This window comes from Protopterus annectens, chromosome 12.part0, assembly GCF_019279795.1.
Source record: "Protopterus annectens isolate FY-2018-M chromosome 12.part0, PAN1.0, whole genome shotgun sequence".
Taxonomy (NCBI): domain Eukaryota; kingdom Metazoa; phylum Chordata; order Ceratodontiformes; family Protopteridae; genus Protopterus; species Protopterus annectens.
In genome coordinates this window covers 1,003,682,312-1,003,701,934 of record NC_056746.1, presented here as the reverse complement: position 1 = coordinate 1,003,701,934, position 19,623 = coordinate 1,003,682,312, and the positions used below count along the sequence as shown (strand labels likewise).

The 19,623-nt window shown below is 42.0% G+C and overlaps 1 protein-coding gene across 1 annotated transcript in view; it reads left to right on the top strand.

Moving 5' to 3' along the window:
• The window catches only part of ATP9A (ATPase phospholipid transporting 9A (putative)), a 2,147,009-nt gene that overhangs the window by 372,741 nt on the left and 1,754,645 nt on the right, over positions 1-19,623 (top strand). Inside the window, exon 2 of the mRNA XM_044090027.1 lies at positions 13,426-13,570. Within this exon, the coding sequence (XP_043945962.1) occupies positions 13,426-13,570 (145 nt within the window). The remainder of the gene's footprint in view (positions 1-13,425; positions 13,571-19,623) is intronic.

The window sequence follows — 19,623 nt, the reverse complement described above, 5'->3', positions numbered from 1 at the left end:
GTTTCCTGCTCCTTCCCTTGCTGTGCAGTTCCAACTGAACGTTTGAACTGGTTTCCCATTGAAGGCTCTAGAATATCTTCATGTGACAAGTGATCAGATGCTTCCCTTTCCACCTCTTCCTCCCGAATTTGGAGACTCGTTTCAGCATGCTGTGAATGTTACCAGAGTTGGATTTTCACTAAATCTTTCATTTCGCAGATAATCCGTAACTTCAGTTTCTATTTTTTTTTTTTTTTTTTTTTTTTTTACTTCGTTACTAATCCTGTTTTCTACTTCCTCCTTTGTTTTCTTATTTTTTTGTATTGTGAAATTTTCCATATCTGGATGCCTTTGCCTGTATATATCTTCAAATATTTTTGGTGCAGCTTTTTTGTTTTGATTAGTTTTGCTTTCTCCTTCTTATAAATATTGCACCATATTACATGTCTTTTTCTTTCCCATGTCCGTATTTCTTCTTCAGATGTCTCCTGTTCCATCTGTTTCTCATGGGGACTCATTGTTCCATCATGCTGTGACATAACCTGTGTTAGACGTTCTACACTAAACCCTTCCCTTCGCAGGTATTCCTTAACTTTAGCTTCTATTTGTTTAACTTCTACTTTACTAAACCTCTGTTCCACATTCTCCCTTTATGAACTTATTTTTTGTATTGTAAAAGTTTCCGTATCTGGGTGCCTTTGCCTGCAATCTCTTCAAATATCTTTGGATCTGCTTTTTTGTATCGATTAGTTTGGCTTTCTCATTTGCATGAATATTGCACCTCTCTTTCTTTACGATGTCCATGTTTCTTTTTTATACCTTTCAAAAATCTCTAGGTTTTGTTCTTTATATTTTTGCTTTTCCTTTATTGATTGTTTTTCTAAATGGCCCAAAGTTTCTTGGTTTGTACAATGTTTTTCATGGATCTGTTCTATTAACGAATACAAATTTGCATTTGATGGATTTGATAGTTTTAATTGTGGAAGTATTTTTCTTTTCATAATTTCTCTCAATCTTTTTAAATATCTTCTGTCTGGAAATTCAAAACTTCTTGCATATTTGTAACAACACACAGTTTTTTCCTTATCCTCAATAATCCACTCTGTCATGTTTATGACTGTTTTTTGGCCTGTCAGTTTTTGTGGACTACTACCTTCTACAGCAGGGGGGAGGCCATCCTCTCCCTGAGCCTGGCCTAACCCTACTGTAGGAATGTTTCTGTGTCATGGGGTTTCTACACTGTCATTTTTCCCAATCCTGGCACCAGTGTGCATACCAGGATTGGGCACTTTTCTGTTTTGAATATAAAAAGTTTACACACCCCTGTTAAAATGCCAGGCTTTTGTGGTATAAAAAAGGGACCACAATAAATCATTTAAACTTTTACCATTTTTAATGTGACCTATAACTTGTACAACTCAATTCAAAAACAAATCTGTTAAGGGAAAAATATAAAAAACAAAAAACGTACAATAAGCTGGTTGCATAAGTCTGCACATTTTTAAACTAATAGTTTGTTGAAGCACCTTTTGATTTAATTACAGCATTCACTCCTTCTTGGGTAGGAGTCTATCTGCATGACACATCTTGACTTGGCAGTATTTGCCCACTCTTCCTTGCAGAAGCTCTCCAAATCTGTCAGATTGCGATGGCATCTCTTGTGCACAGCCCTCTTCAGGTCATTCCACAGATTTTCTATTGGATTTAGGTCTGGGTTCTGACTGGGCCATTCCAAAACTTTAATTTTCTTCTGGAGAAGCCATTCTTTTGTTGATTTGGATGTATGCTCGGGGTCATTGTCATGTTGTTGAAAGGTGAAGTTCATCTTCAGCTTTCGAGCAGATGCCTATGCCTGAAGGTTTTGGGCAAAAAATGACTGGTATTTGGAACTGTTCATAATACCCTCCACCTAGACTAAGTTCCAGCTGAAGAAAAGCAACCTCAAAGCATGATACTGCCACCACTATGCTTCAACGTGGGGATGTTATTCTTTTGGTGATGTGAAGTGTTGTTTTTGCTTCAAACGTACCTTTTGGAATTGTGGCCAATAAGTTCAACCTTGGTCTCATCAGACCATAAGACATTTTCTCACATGCTTTTGGGAGACTTAATGTATTGTTTTGCATATTTTAGCTGGACCTGGATGTTTTTCTGTGTAAGAAAAGGCTTCCATATTGCGACTCTACCCCATAGCCCAGACATATGGAGAATACGGGAGATTGTTGTCACATGTAGTACACAACCATTATTTGCCAGAAATTCCTGCAGCTCCTTCAGTGTTGCTGTATGTCTCTTGGCAGCCTCCCTGACCAGTTTTCATTTAGTCTTTTCATCAATTTTGGAGGGACATCCAGATGTTCTTCGTGTTTCACTGTTGCAGTCATCACACTTGGGTTATCTGCCTGCAGGTAGCCCTCAGTAGTCTGCTCGAATACCAGAGTATTAGGATTTCTGCGTTGGATGCTGTTGCTTCCATGTCGTCAGTCTGTCTTGCTGAGGAGGAGCCCAAAGCAGATCGCAAGTGCCAGTCTGCTACCCGAAATTTTCATTTTCCAGTTTGTAATCCTGAAGTCTTCTAAAGCTAAGTACCCCATTGGGGATCCTTTTTTCTTGCTCTAACCGATGTCAGAAAAAGTTAACAATTGTCTTGCCTGTGGAAAGCAGATACCCCACAGAGATTTTCATTCTTACTGTGTCACCTGTTTAGGCCCAGACCACGATGTCCCTCGCTGTTGGTTTTGTGCCTTGTTTAATGCCCGAACCATTTGTCATCAGGCTATCTTTGTCGCTAAATTATTTTGCTCTCGTTCTCCGTATTCCAAAATGGCTTCAATAAGCCATCCGACTACCGATATTCTGAAAAACGTAAAGATAAAGACAGACCACATAGGTCCAAAACTGCCAACGACGCTTCTGTTAAGCTAGTCACCAGTCAGCCGGTACTCGGTGAGGTGCCTTTGCAGCCCCTGATGCCCGCTTCTACAGATTCACAGGCCTCTGCTGCGACCCATTCGGAGTCCGGTATGCCTCGAGACGCTTCTTCGACTATGGAACCTGCGGATGTCTCTACCTTGGATGGGTCCAGAGCCACTGTGCAGGCACCGGCTTCTGAGGGTGTATTCTGACCTACCGATGTTCGAATTACACAGACTACTTCATTTTTAACTGAAACTACTGAGTTTCAGAGGCCCAGAGTATGCACTACGTCTAGAAAACAGACTACCAAAATGCATGCTCAAGCTCCCATGCCACAGAAACAAATTCTTAGAATGGCTGAGAACCTTATTACACTAATTAGGGGAAGCCAGCCTTCCCCTGCTAAGAGACAAAGAATTGAGTTTCATTCAGATTCTACAGACCAGGAGTCCAATGACTCTGACCCTTCTGATTATCAGGACATGCCCTTATCAACCTTTGAGGATTCAGATGCAGAGGAATCCATCCCTTCTGCCTCCCCTCCAGAGGATTTTTCTTTTGGTGAAACCTTGCATACTTTGAGAGCATTTCCGCTGGGAATGCCGAGACTACCCACAGTCCAAAAAGAGACTCTGAAAATTTTTAGAGTTGCCTCAGCACAGGCCTCTAGCTATACCTCCTGTCCTGGATGTTGTAGATGATTTTTTATGGAATTCAGTCTTACTCCAGGTACTTTACCCCCGGCCCCTAGGAAACAGCATATTATGGAACTAATTAAACAAAAAATGGTGTTACTTCCAGATTGTGCAGAAAATAAAGACAAGAGCTAATGCATTCTGCAAACCAAGTTAGTAAACATACTTTGCAGTGTGGCTTTGATGCCCTAGAAACATCTTGCAGGGCTGCAGTCACTGGGTCTGTACTGAGAAGGCATGCTTGGCTGAAGGAACAAACCTTGCCAGATCATGTCAAATCCAAATTACTAGACACTCCTGTAAATAAGGACTGTTTATTTGGCACCAAGGCAGAAGAGGTTCTTAAAAAGATGGAAGAAAAAACAAAATCTATGCAAACTGTTAAATAATTCTTACAAGTGCAACCACCTAGATTCAGGAGGCATTGGCCTTCTAAAAACTGGTCCTTTCTAGCCCCTTCCAGGCCTTCTCAGACCAAACCCAGGGGAAACAGGCCACCCAGACTACAGTCTCAGGGTATGCAGAGATCTAAAAATGGAGTGCCCCCACCTCAAACATAGGGAGTGGTAAGCCACCCCCTTATGGAAAAATTTCACAGTGACTTTTCAGTTATCCTTCCCAGCCCTGCACAATTACTTGTGCCCCTAGGAGGAAAACTTGCCCTTGATGCAAAAAACTGGATGTCCATTACTCAAGACAGATGGGTCCTAAACATTGTATCCCAGGGTACAGATTCTACTTCCATACACTGCCAACACAAGCGGGTTTCCACACCTTCCTGCAAACCAGTGGGCAGAGGCTCAAAAGCAAGTACTTTCCCTGCTCAATATCAGAGCTATTCAACCTGTTCCAGTAGAACAAAGGGGGCAGGGTTTCTACTCCAGACTTTTCCTGGTGCCCAGAAAGGACGGCTCTTGGCGCTCAGTCCTGGATCTATCAACTCTCAACACCTTTCTGGTGATCCGAAAATTCAAGATGCTTACCCTGCAACAGCTTCTTCCTATGCTAGCCAAGGATGCCTGGTTAGTCACTCTAGACTTAAAAGAAGCTTATCTGCACATCCCCATAAGGGAGTCATGCAGAAAATATCTACGCTTCAGGGCAGGCTGTATCAGTTCTCTGCACTTCCCTTTGGCTTATCTACTGCACCCAGAGTATTCACAAAGTGCCTGGCTCCAGCCATTGCATACTGCAGGCAGATAAATATCCAAATTTTCCCATACTTGGACGACTGCCTAATTCAGGCGGACAGTCAGGAAATGCTACTTCAGCACCTGGCATTTGTAAAAAGCCTTCTCACTTCATTGGGGTACACCATCAACGAAAAGAAATCAGAACTAGTGCCAAGTCAAAAGATTGTATTCCTGGGAGCAAGCTTGGACACAACTTCCCAGATGGCATCAGAAAAACAGGTCTATCTGACAAACTACTTCAAACAAATGGCCACCAGAACCCAGCTATTTGTAAGGAAAATGCTGCAAGCCCTATGGTTCATGGTCTCATGTATTCTGCTAATTCCATATGCAAGACTGCATATGAGGAAACTTCAATGGTACTTAAAAAGTCTTTGGTGCTGGCATTCTCATGACCTGGAAACAGGTCATTCTAATCGTATCTTGTCTAAGGGCAGAGTTCCTTTGGTGGACAGAAGCATGCAAACACAACAAGGGACTGCTTTTCACTCAACCCCTTGCTGCCCAAACCCTGACAACAGATGCATCAGACTATGCATGGGGGGCTCACATGGCAGGCAAGTGCATTCAGGGCCACTGGAGACCATCCCAGATTATCCTGCACATCAATCAAAAATTACAAGCACAAGAAGCTGTAGTAATTGGTCATTTTGGACAATTTCTAGCTCTTTTGAAGTTCCCTGGTTAAAATCTGCCTCTGGCATTTTTTTGAAGCCATATTGCTCAGACACAGCTCCACGTGGTCCTGTTGAGTCTTCCTGGCTACAGAGAACTGAAAAAAAGCGACTGCTTTCCTGATTAAGTATCCTGCTGTTTTTTTATATTTGTTTTACCTTCTACTGCTTACCTAGAGCAAGCTTTAACTGTTTTCATAGTTATTTACTGCATTTTTTATTATCTGCACTTAAAAGTACATTTTAGTCGAAATTAGTCTAATTCAAGTCGAAAAGTGTTTGTTTGCTGTTTAATTTAATTGTTTGGCTGCCCACTAAAGTGTGCTAGCCTGTATTACTGATTTATTGCCTTTTCTGCATTTAGCGCGGAGTTGCCACTAGAGCACCATTGGGCAGCGCCGGTTAAACTATTTCTGGCTCTGTAAAGTCTGCTCTTCATTTTTTCCCTTAGAACTGCTCTACTTGTAATCTAAACAGTCTATTCTCTATCTGTAAAGCTCAGCACTTGTTCCTAAAGCATTTTTTAGTCAGGTAAAGCACTTCTATATTATACAAAGTACTTCACTAGCTTAAAACCCCCTTGAGTACCCGCTTCCCTATAGGTCCTTTCAGACTCAGTTACACAGCAAACTTTTTCATTTCTTCTAGCATGTCAAAGGGTCAGTTGCTAGCGTTCTCTCCTGCTCAGCTGGTGAATCTAGAATATTGAGGCAATGTTACAATTGCCTCATGTACACAGACAACCCTCTCCTCCTCCCACAAAACACAAATGCATGCGAGAGATGCAACTATATAGCCAAACTGGAGGCTGAGCTCTCTCAACTCAGGACTGGCAAAACCAGACAGGAGGAGAAGGTAACCACACACACCATAAACCCAGTCTCACATAGAACTATCACAACTACAAATCAAACACATAAACACACAAAGACATACTGGAGGCACTGATCAAAAATCTACCAAAACAGCAGAGGCCTCCAAAGCAGACACCCAAACAACTGCCACCTCATGACATAACACAAGCAACACATAGATCACAAAGTCAGTGTGCAAATCAGTCACAGCCCTTAAGGCCAAACACAATGCCAGACACACTTGTCATAGGTGACTCCATAGTCAGACACACTGACGTCCCACTCACCAGACTGAACAAGGAGAGGGTCACAGTAAGCTGCCTGTCGGGCGCTAGAATCCGCCACATAACACAAGCACTCAGGTCACTCCACAGCAAGTACAAGTATGACTCAGTCATTGTCCATGCCGGTGTGAATGACCTGAGACGCACTCTCCCTGGACTACATGAAAAGAGACATAAAGGAGCTCTCAGATTATGTAGCCCAGGCTGGTATGACCCTGACCCTGAGCAGTATCCTACCTTCACCAAGAATTATGCCACAATACAGAGACAAAATGATCAGTTTTAATAATTGGCTTAATTTCTGGTGTCATTCTAAGGGGATCCAATGTCTGTCTGCCTGGAATGACATGCTTGACAAGCCACGCTGCTTCGCAAGGGACGGCTTGCACCTGTCACCCCTGGGTTTCTGGATACTGGCAAAGGCTCTTGCCATCCCCATAGTGCCTTTTTTAGACGAGGCTCAACTTCTAAACCCACCACCCTAGAAAACAATAATGGAAAAAAACTAAGGGTAATGCTGCTCAATGCCAGAAGTCTAAATCTCAAGATGCACGCCCTCGAAGCCCTCCTCAGTATGGAGAACATAGATGTCTGTGCTGTGACTGAAACCTGGTTCAAGGCTCCTGAGAGCACCCCGGCACTATCAGGTTTTACCTCATATCATGCGTTCCGGCCCCAAAACCTGGACCGTACCACAAAAGGAGGGGGTGTATCCATATTCATCAAGGATACCCACACCTCCAGGCTGGTGGCAACTCATCAACATCAACAACGAAGCATCAGAGACCATTCAGGTGCAATTAACCATAGGCAAAACTGCTCTACAGTTTGTAGCATGTTACAGGCCACCCTCTCAAACTCAGGAACCCCACACAGCCTTCCTGAAGACACTGGAGAGTAAAAATGTCTCTCCAAACACCATCATATTGGGTGACTTAAACTACCCAAATATAGACTGGGAACATTACTCAAGCCCCAATACCCTAGCCCAAAGGTTCCTGGAGTTCATAAACTCAAATGCTATGGAACAACTTGTCACCATTCCCACAAGAGGTGAAAATATACTAGACCTGATCATCACAAACATGGGGACAAAATGCTCCACACCGGAAGTATATCCCTCATTGGTGAGATCAGACCATAAACTAATCTCACTGGAGATCCACATCCCGCCCCCACCCCCAACAAAAAAAAACACAGTGAAGAACTTCTCAAAAGCCAACTTCACACTTCTTAAGACTGGTGTGGTATCCTTCAAGGCCCCTGAGCCATTGGAAACCACAACCCACACTGCTGAATCCCTTACAAATGCTTTCTACGAGCACCTCCAGGATTGCATGGATCAAACAATCCCAAATAAAATCAAGACCCTTTCCACCAAAGGCAAGCGCCCGATCTGGTGGACCCCAGCCATAAACAAACTTTACAACAAGAGGAGAAAGCTACTAAAAGATAGAGCAAAATCCCTAAAAGGGAAGACATCTCTGATCAATACTAGTAAAAAACTACGATCACTCATAAAATCATCCAAGGCCAACTTTGAGAGAAAAATCGCCAAGGACTCAAAAGACAATCATAAGGCCTTCTTTAGCTATGTTAGAAATCTGGGTGGAAACTCCCAGATATGCTCAGAATTAGTCCAAAATGATACAAAAATCACTGAACCCACAGACATTGCAAACATACTGGCTGACAGGTTCAGTGAAAATTTCTCCCTCCCTCCCCAAAAGGAGAAATATCTATCCCAGCAGAGTGTAATCTCCCAATCATCTCAAATGCCCAGGTGAGAGCTGCTCTCTCTAAAGCTAAAACACAGCATCAATGGGACCGGATGGTGTCCCCGGCTGTGTGCTACACGAACTCAATGAGGAACTAAACCCACACATAAGGCTGCTGTTTAATCTTAGCCTTACCACAGGATACGTACCCAAAGAGTGGCGTACGGCAACTGTGGTCCCACTCCACAAAGGCAGTGCTTCTACGGACCCTGGTAATTACTGCCCATAAGCTTAACAAGCCTGGTCTGCAAAGCTATGGAGAGGATCATAATGGAACTCATAAATAAAGACATAGGGGACCTACAGACATTGGATCCTACCAAATTCGGCTTTGTCAAGGGCAGATCATGCCTCTTGAACTTGGTCGACATTTTTGAAACAGTCACCAAGGCCATTGATGAGGCTAAGGCAGTTCACACAGCCTACCTTGACCTTGCAAAAGCTTTCGACACAATACCCCACTCGGGTATCATAGAAAAGCTCACCAGCTTAAATGTAAACCCATATGTCACAAGATGGGTTGCAAACTGGCTCAAGGACAGAACCCACAGGGTTAGAGTTGCTGGTGCCATGTCAGACTCCAAGCCGGTCACAAGCGGTGTCCCACAGGGCTCAGTCCTGGGCCCCTCTTGTTCGGCATCTACTTTTCAGAAGTGCAGGCAAACATAGGAGGATTGTGGCTGACAAAGTTTGCAGATGACTGCAAACTGGGCGCCATAGTTGAAAATCCATCAGACACAGATATCCTTCAGAGAGGTCTCATAGAAACGGATAACTGGTGCCAGAGCCATGGCCTTAAGCTAAACGCCAAAAATGTATAGTCATACCCTTTGGTAAAAACAAGGTAACCCCAATTTACCACATAGGTGGCAATCCATTAAGCACAGAAGAGGTTATCAGGGACCTGGGGACCCAAGTTGACAGTAACCTTTCTTTTGACACTCACATTGCCAAAGTGGTTAGGAGGACCTTCTACATTGCCCACCTGATTATGAAGGGATTCACATCCAGATCAAGGGAGGTCATTGTTCCCCTGTACTCTTCACTTATCAGACCAATGATAGAGTACAATGCCCCATTCGGAATGTATCTTACCCGACACCTGCAGCAATTGGAAAGACCCCAAAAGTTCCTCACCAAAAGGATAAAGGGGCTCAAAAATATGCCATATGCTGCCCGACTGAAGAAACTCCAGCTCTATTCAGTCGCATACCGTCTGCTCAGAGGTGACCTGTGCCTGACATACAAGGCCATGTCCAACCCGGAATTAATGGACATGATGCTCCACCTCAAAAAATCCAAATCCACCAGAGCCACAAGAGCAAGAGACTTAAACCTCAACACGGATATAAATAGGACGTGCTGGAGTGACAGATTCATCACCCAGAGACTCCCTATGCTGTGGAACAGAATCCCGGTCCATGTGAGACAGAGCACCTCGCTGGCTCTGTTGAAGAGGAATCTTGACCAGTGGATGGGAGATCGTAGGTTTACCCCGGGGATCATCTCTGTATCACTGCTAGACAGAGGCACGGCAAACTAATGGGTATAGTATTCTTCAACCTAAGGGGTGATGAAAGCCACACAACTCTGGCTAGGCTTATAAATGCCCTAGGGCAGATAGCCTAGTTATGAACCCAAGAGATGCTAGCTGTATAGAATGCTATGACAGCCTTCAAATACCTAATCTTTCCAGGACAACTGCTTATGAAAACAGTCAACACCACAGTTGTGGTACATAAACAAGCAGGGGGGAACCCATTCATACCACTCTGCAGGTTAGCCATGGCCCTGTGGAACACGGCCTTGAGCAACCAAGTGCATCTACAAGCTCAATTCCTGCCAGGCAAACAAAATTCACTGGCAGACTTGAGCAGAAATCTCCTAGACCCACATGAGTGGAAATTGGAGCCCAACACCTTCAGTCTTTTGATCCAGAGGTGGGGGACACTGGAGGTGGACCTGTTTGCCTCCCCCGAGAACCACTAGTTGAGCAAATTCTGCACCAGGAACCCTCACAGCAGGGCCTGGAATATGGATGTCCTATCCTTTCAATGGGAAAACCTCTCAATTTATGCTTTCCCCCTCTGCTCCTCCTCTCAAAAGTACTACTCAAGATAAAACAAGACAGGCCAAAGCCAATTCTTATTGCCCCAGACTGGCCATGCCAGCACTGGTACCCACTCTTGCGCAGTCTGACAACAGTGCCAGCCTGGCATCTTCACCAGACTCCTAACCTGCTGTCTCAGCAGGAGGGGCAGATTTTGCTTCCACAGTTGCAATCCCTAAACCTTGCAGCCTGGCTTATCCCTTGAATACACCACCAGCAACCCTCAGCAAACAGGTGCTGGGCATCATTCTTGAAGCCAGAAGGCCCAGTACTAGGAAATCCTATGCTGAAGAATGGAAAAGATATTGTTCTTGGAATCAGTCTCAAGGGAAGGACACAGCAGTGCCCTCCTCACCTCCAATCCTGGATTACCTAGCAGAGCTACTCCACAGAGGCCTATCCTTCTCCATTAAGATTAATGCCTCTGCCATCTCAGCTTATTGTAATACTGAGCCCCCTCTATTTTCTCACTCTCCCATCAAACAGTTTCTGAGAGTGGCTAACAACTTAAGGCCCCCTAGGAGAGCACCCACCCCTGCCTGGGACCTTAACTTTGTACTGGAAAAGCTCGCGCTTCCCCCTTTTGAACCTGCAGCTTCAGCAGAGTTAAAATTCCTCTCTTGGAAAACAGCCCTGCTTTTAGCTATAACTTCAGCAAGAAGAGTGTCTGAGTTACAGGCACTAATGGCTGTGGAACCCTTCATTATTTTCCATGCTGACAGGGTTTCCCTCAGGACTAACCCGTCCTTTATTCCTAAGGTGGTGTCCATTGTGGCTCTAAACCAATCCATCCATTTGCCAACCTTCTTCCCTAACCTGCAGAATAAAGGAGAAAGTGTCCTGCACTCCTTGGACGTGCACAGACAGCTCAGGTTCTACCTTGACATGGCTAAACCTTTCAGAAAATCTGACCAGCTGCTAGTCAAGGCCATTTCAAAGCAAACTATTTCCAAATGGATAGCACACTGCATCCATTTCTGCTACAAGCACCATGGAAAACCTACCCCACAGGGGATCAGACCACATTCCACAGGGACTACTTCCACCTCTACAGCATTTCTCAGGGGAGTCCCTACCAGGGACATTCTGTAATCTGCAACCTGGAGTTCTGTACACACCTTCACCAAGCATTACTACTTACCAATTTTTTTCTAAATCCAGTGCTGGATTTGCTACAGCATTCTTGCAAGGCCTACTAGCCAGCCCTAACACTTCTTGACTGCTTCCACCCTTCCTCAGCTTTGGGAATCGACCCAGGTGTGATGACTGCAACAGTGAAACATGAAGAAGATAGTACAGTTGTGTACACTTACCATAAATGTAGATGTTTGAGTGTATTCACTGTTGCAGTCCTGTTTTCCCTCCTTCCAGCCCCCTGGCTTTCTCTATCTTTCTACCTCTTCTCTCTATGGCTATTCCTAATGGCATTGGTATTTACTTTTTACTGGTGGTGTTCCCCACCATATGCTAGCTTCCTGTTTTGGGGGCTCCTGACATTTGGGGCAAGAAAAACTGATGTAATGGTGTCATCTGCCTGTTTTATACCCCTGACGTCATGGAAGAAGCAACAGCATCCGACGCAGAAATCCAAGACTCTGGTATTCAGGCTGACTGAGGGCTTACCTGCAGGCAGATGACCTAAGTGTGATGACTGCAACAGTGAATACACTCGGACATACACATTTATGGTAAGTGTACACAACTGTACTTTCTTTGAAATTTACATGTTGTCCCATATTTTCTCCACTTTTTGATGACCATCTTCACTGTGTTCCATGGTATATCCAGTGCTGTGAATTTTTTCATACCCTTCTCCTGACTGATAACTTTCAACAATGAGATCCCTTTGATGCTTTGTAAGCTCTCTCCGAACCATAGCTTTTGCTGTAGCAGGCAACTGAGTAATGTCAGCAAAATCCTACTAGGACAGCTGAACTTTATTTGGGGTTGATCAGAGTCTCTTCAATTGATGGCAGGTGTGTACCCAAGAAGACAATGTTGTAGTTGAATCAGAAGGTGCTTCAACAAAGTCTTAGTTTAAGGCTGTGCACACTTCTGCAACCAGCTTATTGTATGTTTTTTAATTTTAATATTTTTCCCCTAACAGATTTGTTTTTCAATTGAATTGTACAGGCTATAGGTTACATTAAAGGTGGGAAAAGTTTTGAAATGATTTATTGTGGTCTCGTTTTTTATATCACAAAAACCTGGCATTTTAACAGGGGTGAGTAAACTTTTTATATCCACTGTAGCTGTCTCTCTTATTTTTTAATCCATCTCTGTCCATGGTATGTGCTGTATAAATAAAGTCTATATATCTGTTATCTTTGTGAAGTTTTGTGAAGTCAAGGTCCACAACGTAAAGGTACTTAAGACTTGAGGATTAATTAAATTCCAGCAAAACTACTCTCCTCCTCTTGCTGATTTTATCATGTTGTCATTTAGACCCCTTATTTCTTTGAGTTGGATACTATAGCTGTAGTTCTTACATATGCAAAGACTGTGGTGCTAAAGACTGTAATGTGGTTGAACCAGAAACTGCAAAACTTGGTAAATCTTTACCATCTAGCCCCCAACACACACACACACACACACACACACACACACACACACACACACACACAGTTAATGCATCTTTGAGTAATTGGCAAAAGTCCTTTCTAATTTTTGCAATTTTCAGTTTAAAATGTTTCTTTCTAATGGCTCCTTCTTATGTTGCATTCAGTCTCGTATGAAGAGTCTGGGTTTCAGGAAAGAGAGCTTTTGCTGGTATCTTTTGGGACTGTGACTGTTGTGTTGCTGTAGACATATTACAGATTATTGTAATGGACTCATTAGTTACATATCTGTATTAGCTCTGTGTCTTCATTTACACTGCACATCCTTATAAGCCTGTGGTACCTTTTCTGGAAATAACTTACTTTTGTTTCACCTCCTTATAGATGCTGTGGCTGTTTACGGTGTTGTGGAATGAGGGATTTCAGACCCCGGACCGTTTGGTTAGGCCATCCTGAAAAACGAGATCAGCGACATCCCCGCAATGTAATAAACAATCAAAAGTACAATTTCTTCACATTTTTGCCAGGGGTGAGTATTGTGCACCTGTGAAATAGTATGTTTTGATCATCTGTGATGCTGCTAAGTTATAGGTGGATCTTAAGTAAATATTTGGATTTATTTTAAACTTTCAGATCAGAATCTAGCATGTACATGGTGACAGGAGTACATATAACATGTTTGTAGTTGGCCAGCAAATTTTTGGATCTGTAGCAGCTGAAAAGTACAGATGTCATGTACTGAGAAGTGAAAATCCACAGTCCATGTCTGTAGCCAACATTTGTTGGAACAGTACACCTTCTGGACTATCCAATAGCGTAGCCTGAAGTCTTATTTGAACACAACTTCTTTGTTGCTATTGCCCAGAGCAAACGTCTTTTTTTTCATTGTACATATGCTGAATATGGAATAGAAGATGCAACACATTTTCTAAAACTGTTTTCTTATATCACTTTGGACAGTTGTCTTCTTTGCTTTCTCACTTGTGTCCTTTTTTTAATTTCATTTTTGTTTAGAATTGGGCCATTATGGTGGTCTTTTGTGGGGAAAATGTTTGCCCTCTTAATATTATTTTTGGCTTGTATGAGATAGGCCTAGGTATACAGTGTATAATTATGGATCTTCAACTGTCTTTTTTTCTGTTGCTGGCTAGTGTTTACTCTCCATGAGTTTAAATTAAGTTGTTACATTTTTAAGTATATTTTGTTAAAGTTAACGGGGTGTGGTTGGTGGGAGTGGCATTCATTTATATCAAGTACTGGTTAAAACTGATCTGAGGAAGTAATATTCGTTCAGAGTGCAACTAAAGTAAAATAGTTGTGGGGACTGGCATTCCTTCAGATTGCTGGTTGTAATGCCTTTGTAGGTCTAGCATTACTTTGGTTTAGGGAGACCTGCATTCATTGAAAGTACTGATTATAAGGTTCTGTTCAGGTACTGTCAGACAAAAGAATCTCCAACTGCAGTTTGTGTGCTGCACCCTCCATCTTGAAATCAAAAAGCAACAGTCATTGGGACTTTGTAACGAAAAATATTGAACCTGATGGTTTGTAAGGGGAAAACTGGCTTTCTAAAACTTGCTCTATTCCTTAGCTGTAGATGTAGTCAGGAAGAATCCCTGGTCTCATTTGAAAAGCTTTTTTACTACTGCTGTAAAAAAAAAAATATGTTGATACTGTGGGTACTTTTACTGCAGTCTTGCATATTTAAACTTAGTGCATCTTGTGGAAGTGTGTGTCTATCAGACAAAACATGTCTTTTCAGGCAAAATATGTCTTTGGATAAGGTATTAAAACAAGGTCCCATCTGACAGAGTTGGTGGTAGCTCAGATGGATTCAAAGGATCATGAAGCACTTATAGAAGAGAGTAAGAGAATTCTGTGTTAACCTTTGTGAAGTTTCTTCTGATTATCACATTACCACATTAGGTCTCTCCTGAACTACTGAGACAAACCTGGTCAACAAAAATATATACTTGCATGTACTGTTTAATGAGAGCAACAGTCGGATAACGTCTATACATTTCCATAGAGACAGGCAACAGAATTCAACAGTGAGTGAAAATGTGCGCAAAATTTGCACCAACATAGTGGGAGCATTTGAAGAATGAGTTATACCATGAAGCATCTTCTGTCTGTACTCGTGGCTGTTGTTTTATTAACTACTTCTGCAAGTTCTTCCCCATCCATTGTATTCTCCTCGTGGCTGTTGTTTTATTAACTACTTCGGCAAGTTCTTCCCCATCCATTGTATTCTCCTCCATTCTGTGTTAATTTTGTATCTTGAAATTTTTACAACTGACTTAATCTTCTGTTTTTTTTTTTTCTTAGAAACGTTCACTCAGATGATAGATACAGAATGCATGATTCAAACATTCTGTCCATCAGATCCTAGATAACCCACAATGTAATAATTATTGCACCATCTTAAAATAACTGTTGGACATCTGCCATTGCATATTGTTGTTTCTGTCTCTTTGAACCTTTGACCTGCAGAGAAAATCTGTTCTTGGTCTCCACCACATGATAAAATGTTTCCTCACATAGCTTCTAAAACTTTGTCCACATGTTGTATTCAAGTTAACACTTTTGATCTCTTAACATATTTTTCTCTGATTTACCATACAGGTTTGGAGTTTACAGATTCTGTTGTGGCATTTTATCATAAGGCCCAGTCCCAGCTTTTATTTAAGCATATAGTCCAATAAGCTGTCTTCATAAGCTCTTCATTGCAGATATTGCTGTTCTCTAAATTTCTTTGGCCCAGCAGTCTTTGCAGGGCTAGTGACATTTTCCATGCAGGCGGTACTCTTGATGAACTCTCATCAGCAGGCAGTAGCCAACTTTCTTCATTAACTTTATTTATTAAAAGGTGGCTAAGCTAGATGACTAGCACCCCTTTTCAGTTATGACCCAGTTACAGTAGGGGAAAAAATTAAGGTTACATTAATTCAGTATGAGAGTGATAAAGGTATGCTGTAAAAATGTCAGAAACAAGCAAATTAACATTTCAAAATTATCACCGTTAGAAATGATCACATTGGCACAGCAGAATAAATAATATTTACACCATAAGCTCCACACAGCAGGCAAGTCCTGGTAGTTGAATTTTGTAAAATCTTTATTCATGTAATCCACAAAAGAAGGTTCAGTGCTTTCTTCCCCTGTATAACACTTCGGGGACATCATCAGAACCAAATGGGTGTAAATACTGGCCATGGACATTCCTTTATTTTTTATTGGTAATCTGTTTGATGTCCTTTACAAACTGATTTCTTTGAATTTCAGCAGAATAAACAGTCTGAAGTAGCATAATACAACTTGAAATTCTTTAGTATTTATGTTAAAGACCTGGTGCATTTGCATTCACTTATTTGTTGCTGGTTAGATCTTGAACTGATAGTTAAAGGCATCGGGAATGCAGAGCTGTTGAAGAGTGGTGGGAAGTAAATTCTAGATGGAAGGGCCCATTTATTCTCTATCTTCACTACCCTTGTCTGAAAGCTGCTCATAGGTTTTATTGTTATGGTCTTTGTTAAAGTGGATTCTGATTCTGATTGTTTGCTGTAGTCCAAAGACACTTGTGTTAATCAGCTTTTAAACATACGTATTTAACCCTGTGAAGGGATTAGAAAAAAGGAGTAAAATGCAAATGTTAATATGCAGTTTAATCAACCCATGGACATGGCATCTCGGTGTGCCTCATTTCATATTACACTAATTAATCAACTTCCTGGGAGTGTATTTTCACAACAGTTGAACCTTATTGCTTTAAAATGGTCATTAGTGAAATCCCTCAAAATATGTATAACTTGCTGTTGATACCATAGAATTTCCTGTTTTTGTTCTCATTAATCTTTTCATGAAGCTTATGGTTTCAGCTATTTGGAAAGCTGTTCCAGTTGTTTCCATCCAGAGAAGGGGATTTTCCTGCAGCCTTAATAAATTTCAGCTTGTAGCAATAAGCATGACTAGCGTTGTACCCAGATCACTCACTTTAATTCCAAATGGTAACCTCTTTCTTTTCCGTGAACCGATGGTCTGTATTTCTTACATGTTGGACTTCTATTCATCAGAATAAACAAGTGAGTCTTTATTTGTATCCTTTTTATAGCCATTCCGAAGTTTTGATACCATAAACCACACCATGCTCCTTTGTTGACTGACTAACTTTGGGCTGTCTGCTTTGTCTATAAAATTAGTTTTCCATCCACCTTGAGAACAGGATACTCAGTTCCTCTCTAAAGTAGATTCTATCTTGGATGGCCCAAGAGTGTACACTAGGTTATTTGCTTTTTGCTATGTGTACATTTCTCCTTCCCAATAGGATTAAGCCCAGTGGCTCCTCTTTTCGCAGCAGTTTGGCCCATTCATTTCTCGGCAGTGGGAGCTGAGGATTCCATGTCTAGGTGTGAGAGCCTTTGAGGCCCATTTGTTCCTTCCCAAGAATCTTTATGAACTTGTCCACTCCAATGTAAGAGATGGGTGGTAGGCTTTACTATCCCACAAGACTGGCTACTGTTTCTCTAGTGTGGTTCTTCCAAGCTCCTCTTTGTCCTCCTCTCTTTGGGGAAGCATACACAGTTCATATGCTGAATTACACTCAACTGACTGTGCTCTTGTATATGACAATGCAGCTTACAATAATTGAGTTCCATGTGGTGTTACCATTATTTATTGTCACATGTGACGAATTAGAGCCTTTCCCTGGTATTATCTCTGCTAATACTATTTTCATAATTCACCCACTTACTCTTGCCCCTCTTTCATTACCCCTTTTTTCTCTTCCTTTTCACTCACCCTCTTTATGTTGTATTTTATTATAACCTATATGTTAAGTTACCCATTATGACTTTATTTAAAGTGTAGACAGCTGCTACTTATATACCCAGTCACTGGTGTATTGCATATAATGCATTATTGTTTCTCCATTTGTATGTGTATAACCTAGACTGGGCCTGAAATTGGTCTTTTTATGTTGGGGGAAGCTTTTTCCTCCCCTCTGCATTGTCATATGGCTCCTTAACCAGTGCCATCACTGGGTCTGCCAGATGCCTGCTAACCACCCAAACATGCTTCATTAAGGCTGGGGCTGGCATGGATCTTAAGGACTTCTTGGAGGACTGTCTATCAACATCTGCCGGGGGTGTGTCTCCTTTATGACCCACCTTGTTACCCCTCCCCCATGAGTCTTGTGATTGTCTGAAAGGCAGGCATGCAATGAGGATATGCAGTGTTTTACCCCACCTCCACAACAGCTCAGCATTGTCCCCACCTTATATGCCTCCTTTTGGTCCACTTCTCCTACCAGCGATGTCCCAAGACTCCACTAGGGATCATCACAGAAGATGCCCACGGAACCATCCTCCCACCAGGGATGGTAAAGCCCATCCCTCCCTCCCTCCCTTCTGTGCTCCTTCAGTCACCCGAGCCAGTATTTGAACTTGAATCAGCTGAGCTATAGTCAGGGCTTTTATCCCTTTATGCCTTTGGTACTGTTGAAATGAATCATTGTTAATCTGTGCCCTACCCCTGTAAACAAGCTTAAGTAAACCTAATTTATGTGGCATAGTACATATTCTTCACTGTTTGAATGATTAAGCTATGGTCTATTCAACTCTGCATAATCAAAATGTCTGTACTAACCATCAGTCCTGCTTTATTGAGAGTGAGAAATGACTTGATGACCTAGGCCTTCTTATTTTACCAAACACACAGCCTTGCTGATTAGTAGAAAGTGACATGCCAAGTGTTCTATAAATCAGGGTCTATCTCACAAAAAAGTGCCTTACAATGAGGTGCCATCTCAAATTGTTTGAGAACCACATTGTATGGTGATGTAAAATGCAGCATCCATCTAAGAAATAATGTGCTCCGAATGTGTTGAAAGCTTGGACCCATTTATCACCAGATAATTCATGAGTGACTTCACAAGAGTCTCTGTTGCCAAGGTATGCTTACTAGCAAGCTTGTTTGATTATGCATACCACCCTGCATTCAGCACAACTAAGTAAACTTGTACAAAGCCACAAATGAGCTGTTACGTATGCTTGCAGACATCGCACAATGGTGCATCACTGAGTCTTGCTTATATCCTTACCCTGACTTGAATTTAGTTGGTATTTAACTTTGTTGCACCACAAAGTGCTCACTCAACAGGACTGCTGAGTGAAAGACCAGTTCTGGTAGAGGTTTTAGTAGTCTAGTACAGGAGCTGCTGGTAAAAAAAAAGGATTATTAGTAGGGCATTTAAAATATCGCATGAATTGTAGAAAACATCAGATGATGTTCGAAAAGACTCTGGAGAGAGAGAGTAGAAATGCAATTTACAAAGGAACCACAGGAGGACATCTTTAAGGCTCCCACGTACGCAACAAAGTCCAGAAGGTTTAGAATTTTTGTTTGGAAGTGTCTGCATTGGTGTTTTTGTACCCAAAGCAGACTTTAGAAAATTTTTCCTCAAGTGGACAGCAAATGCTGTAGGTATAATGGGAAAGAGAGAGTGGTAACTGGGAACATGTTTTTGTCAATATAGTGAGTTGGAGGTTTTAAAAATTCCCTACAGAATACTCGGAAATGTTTGGG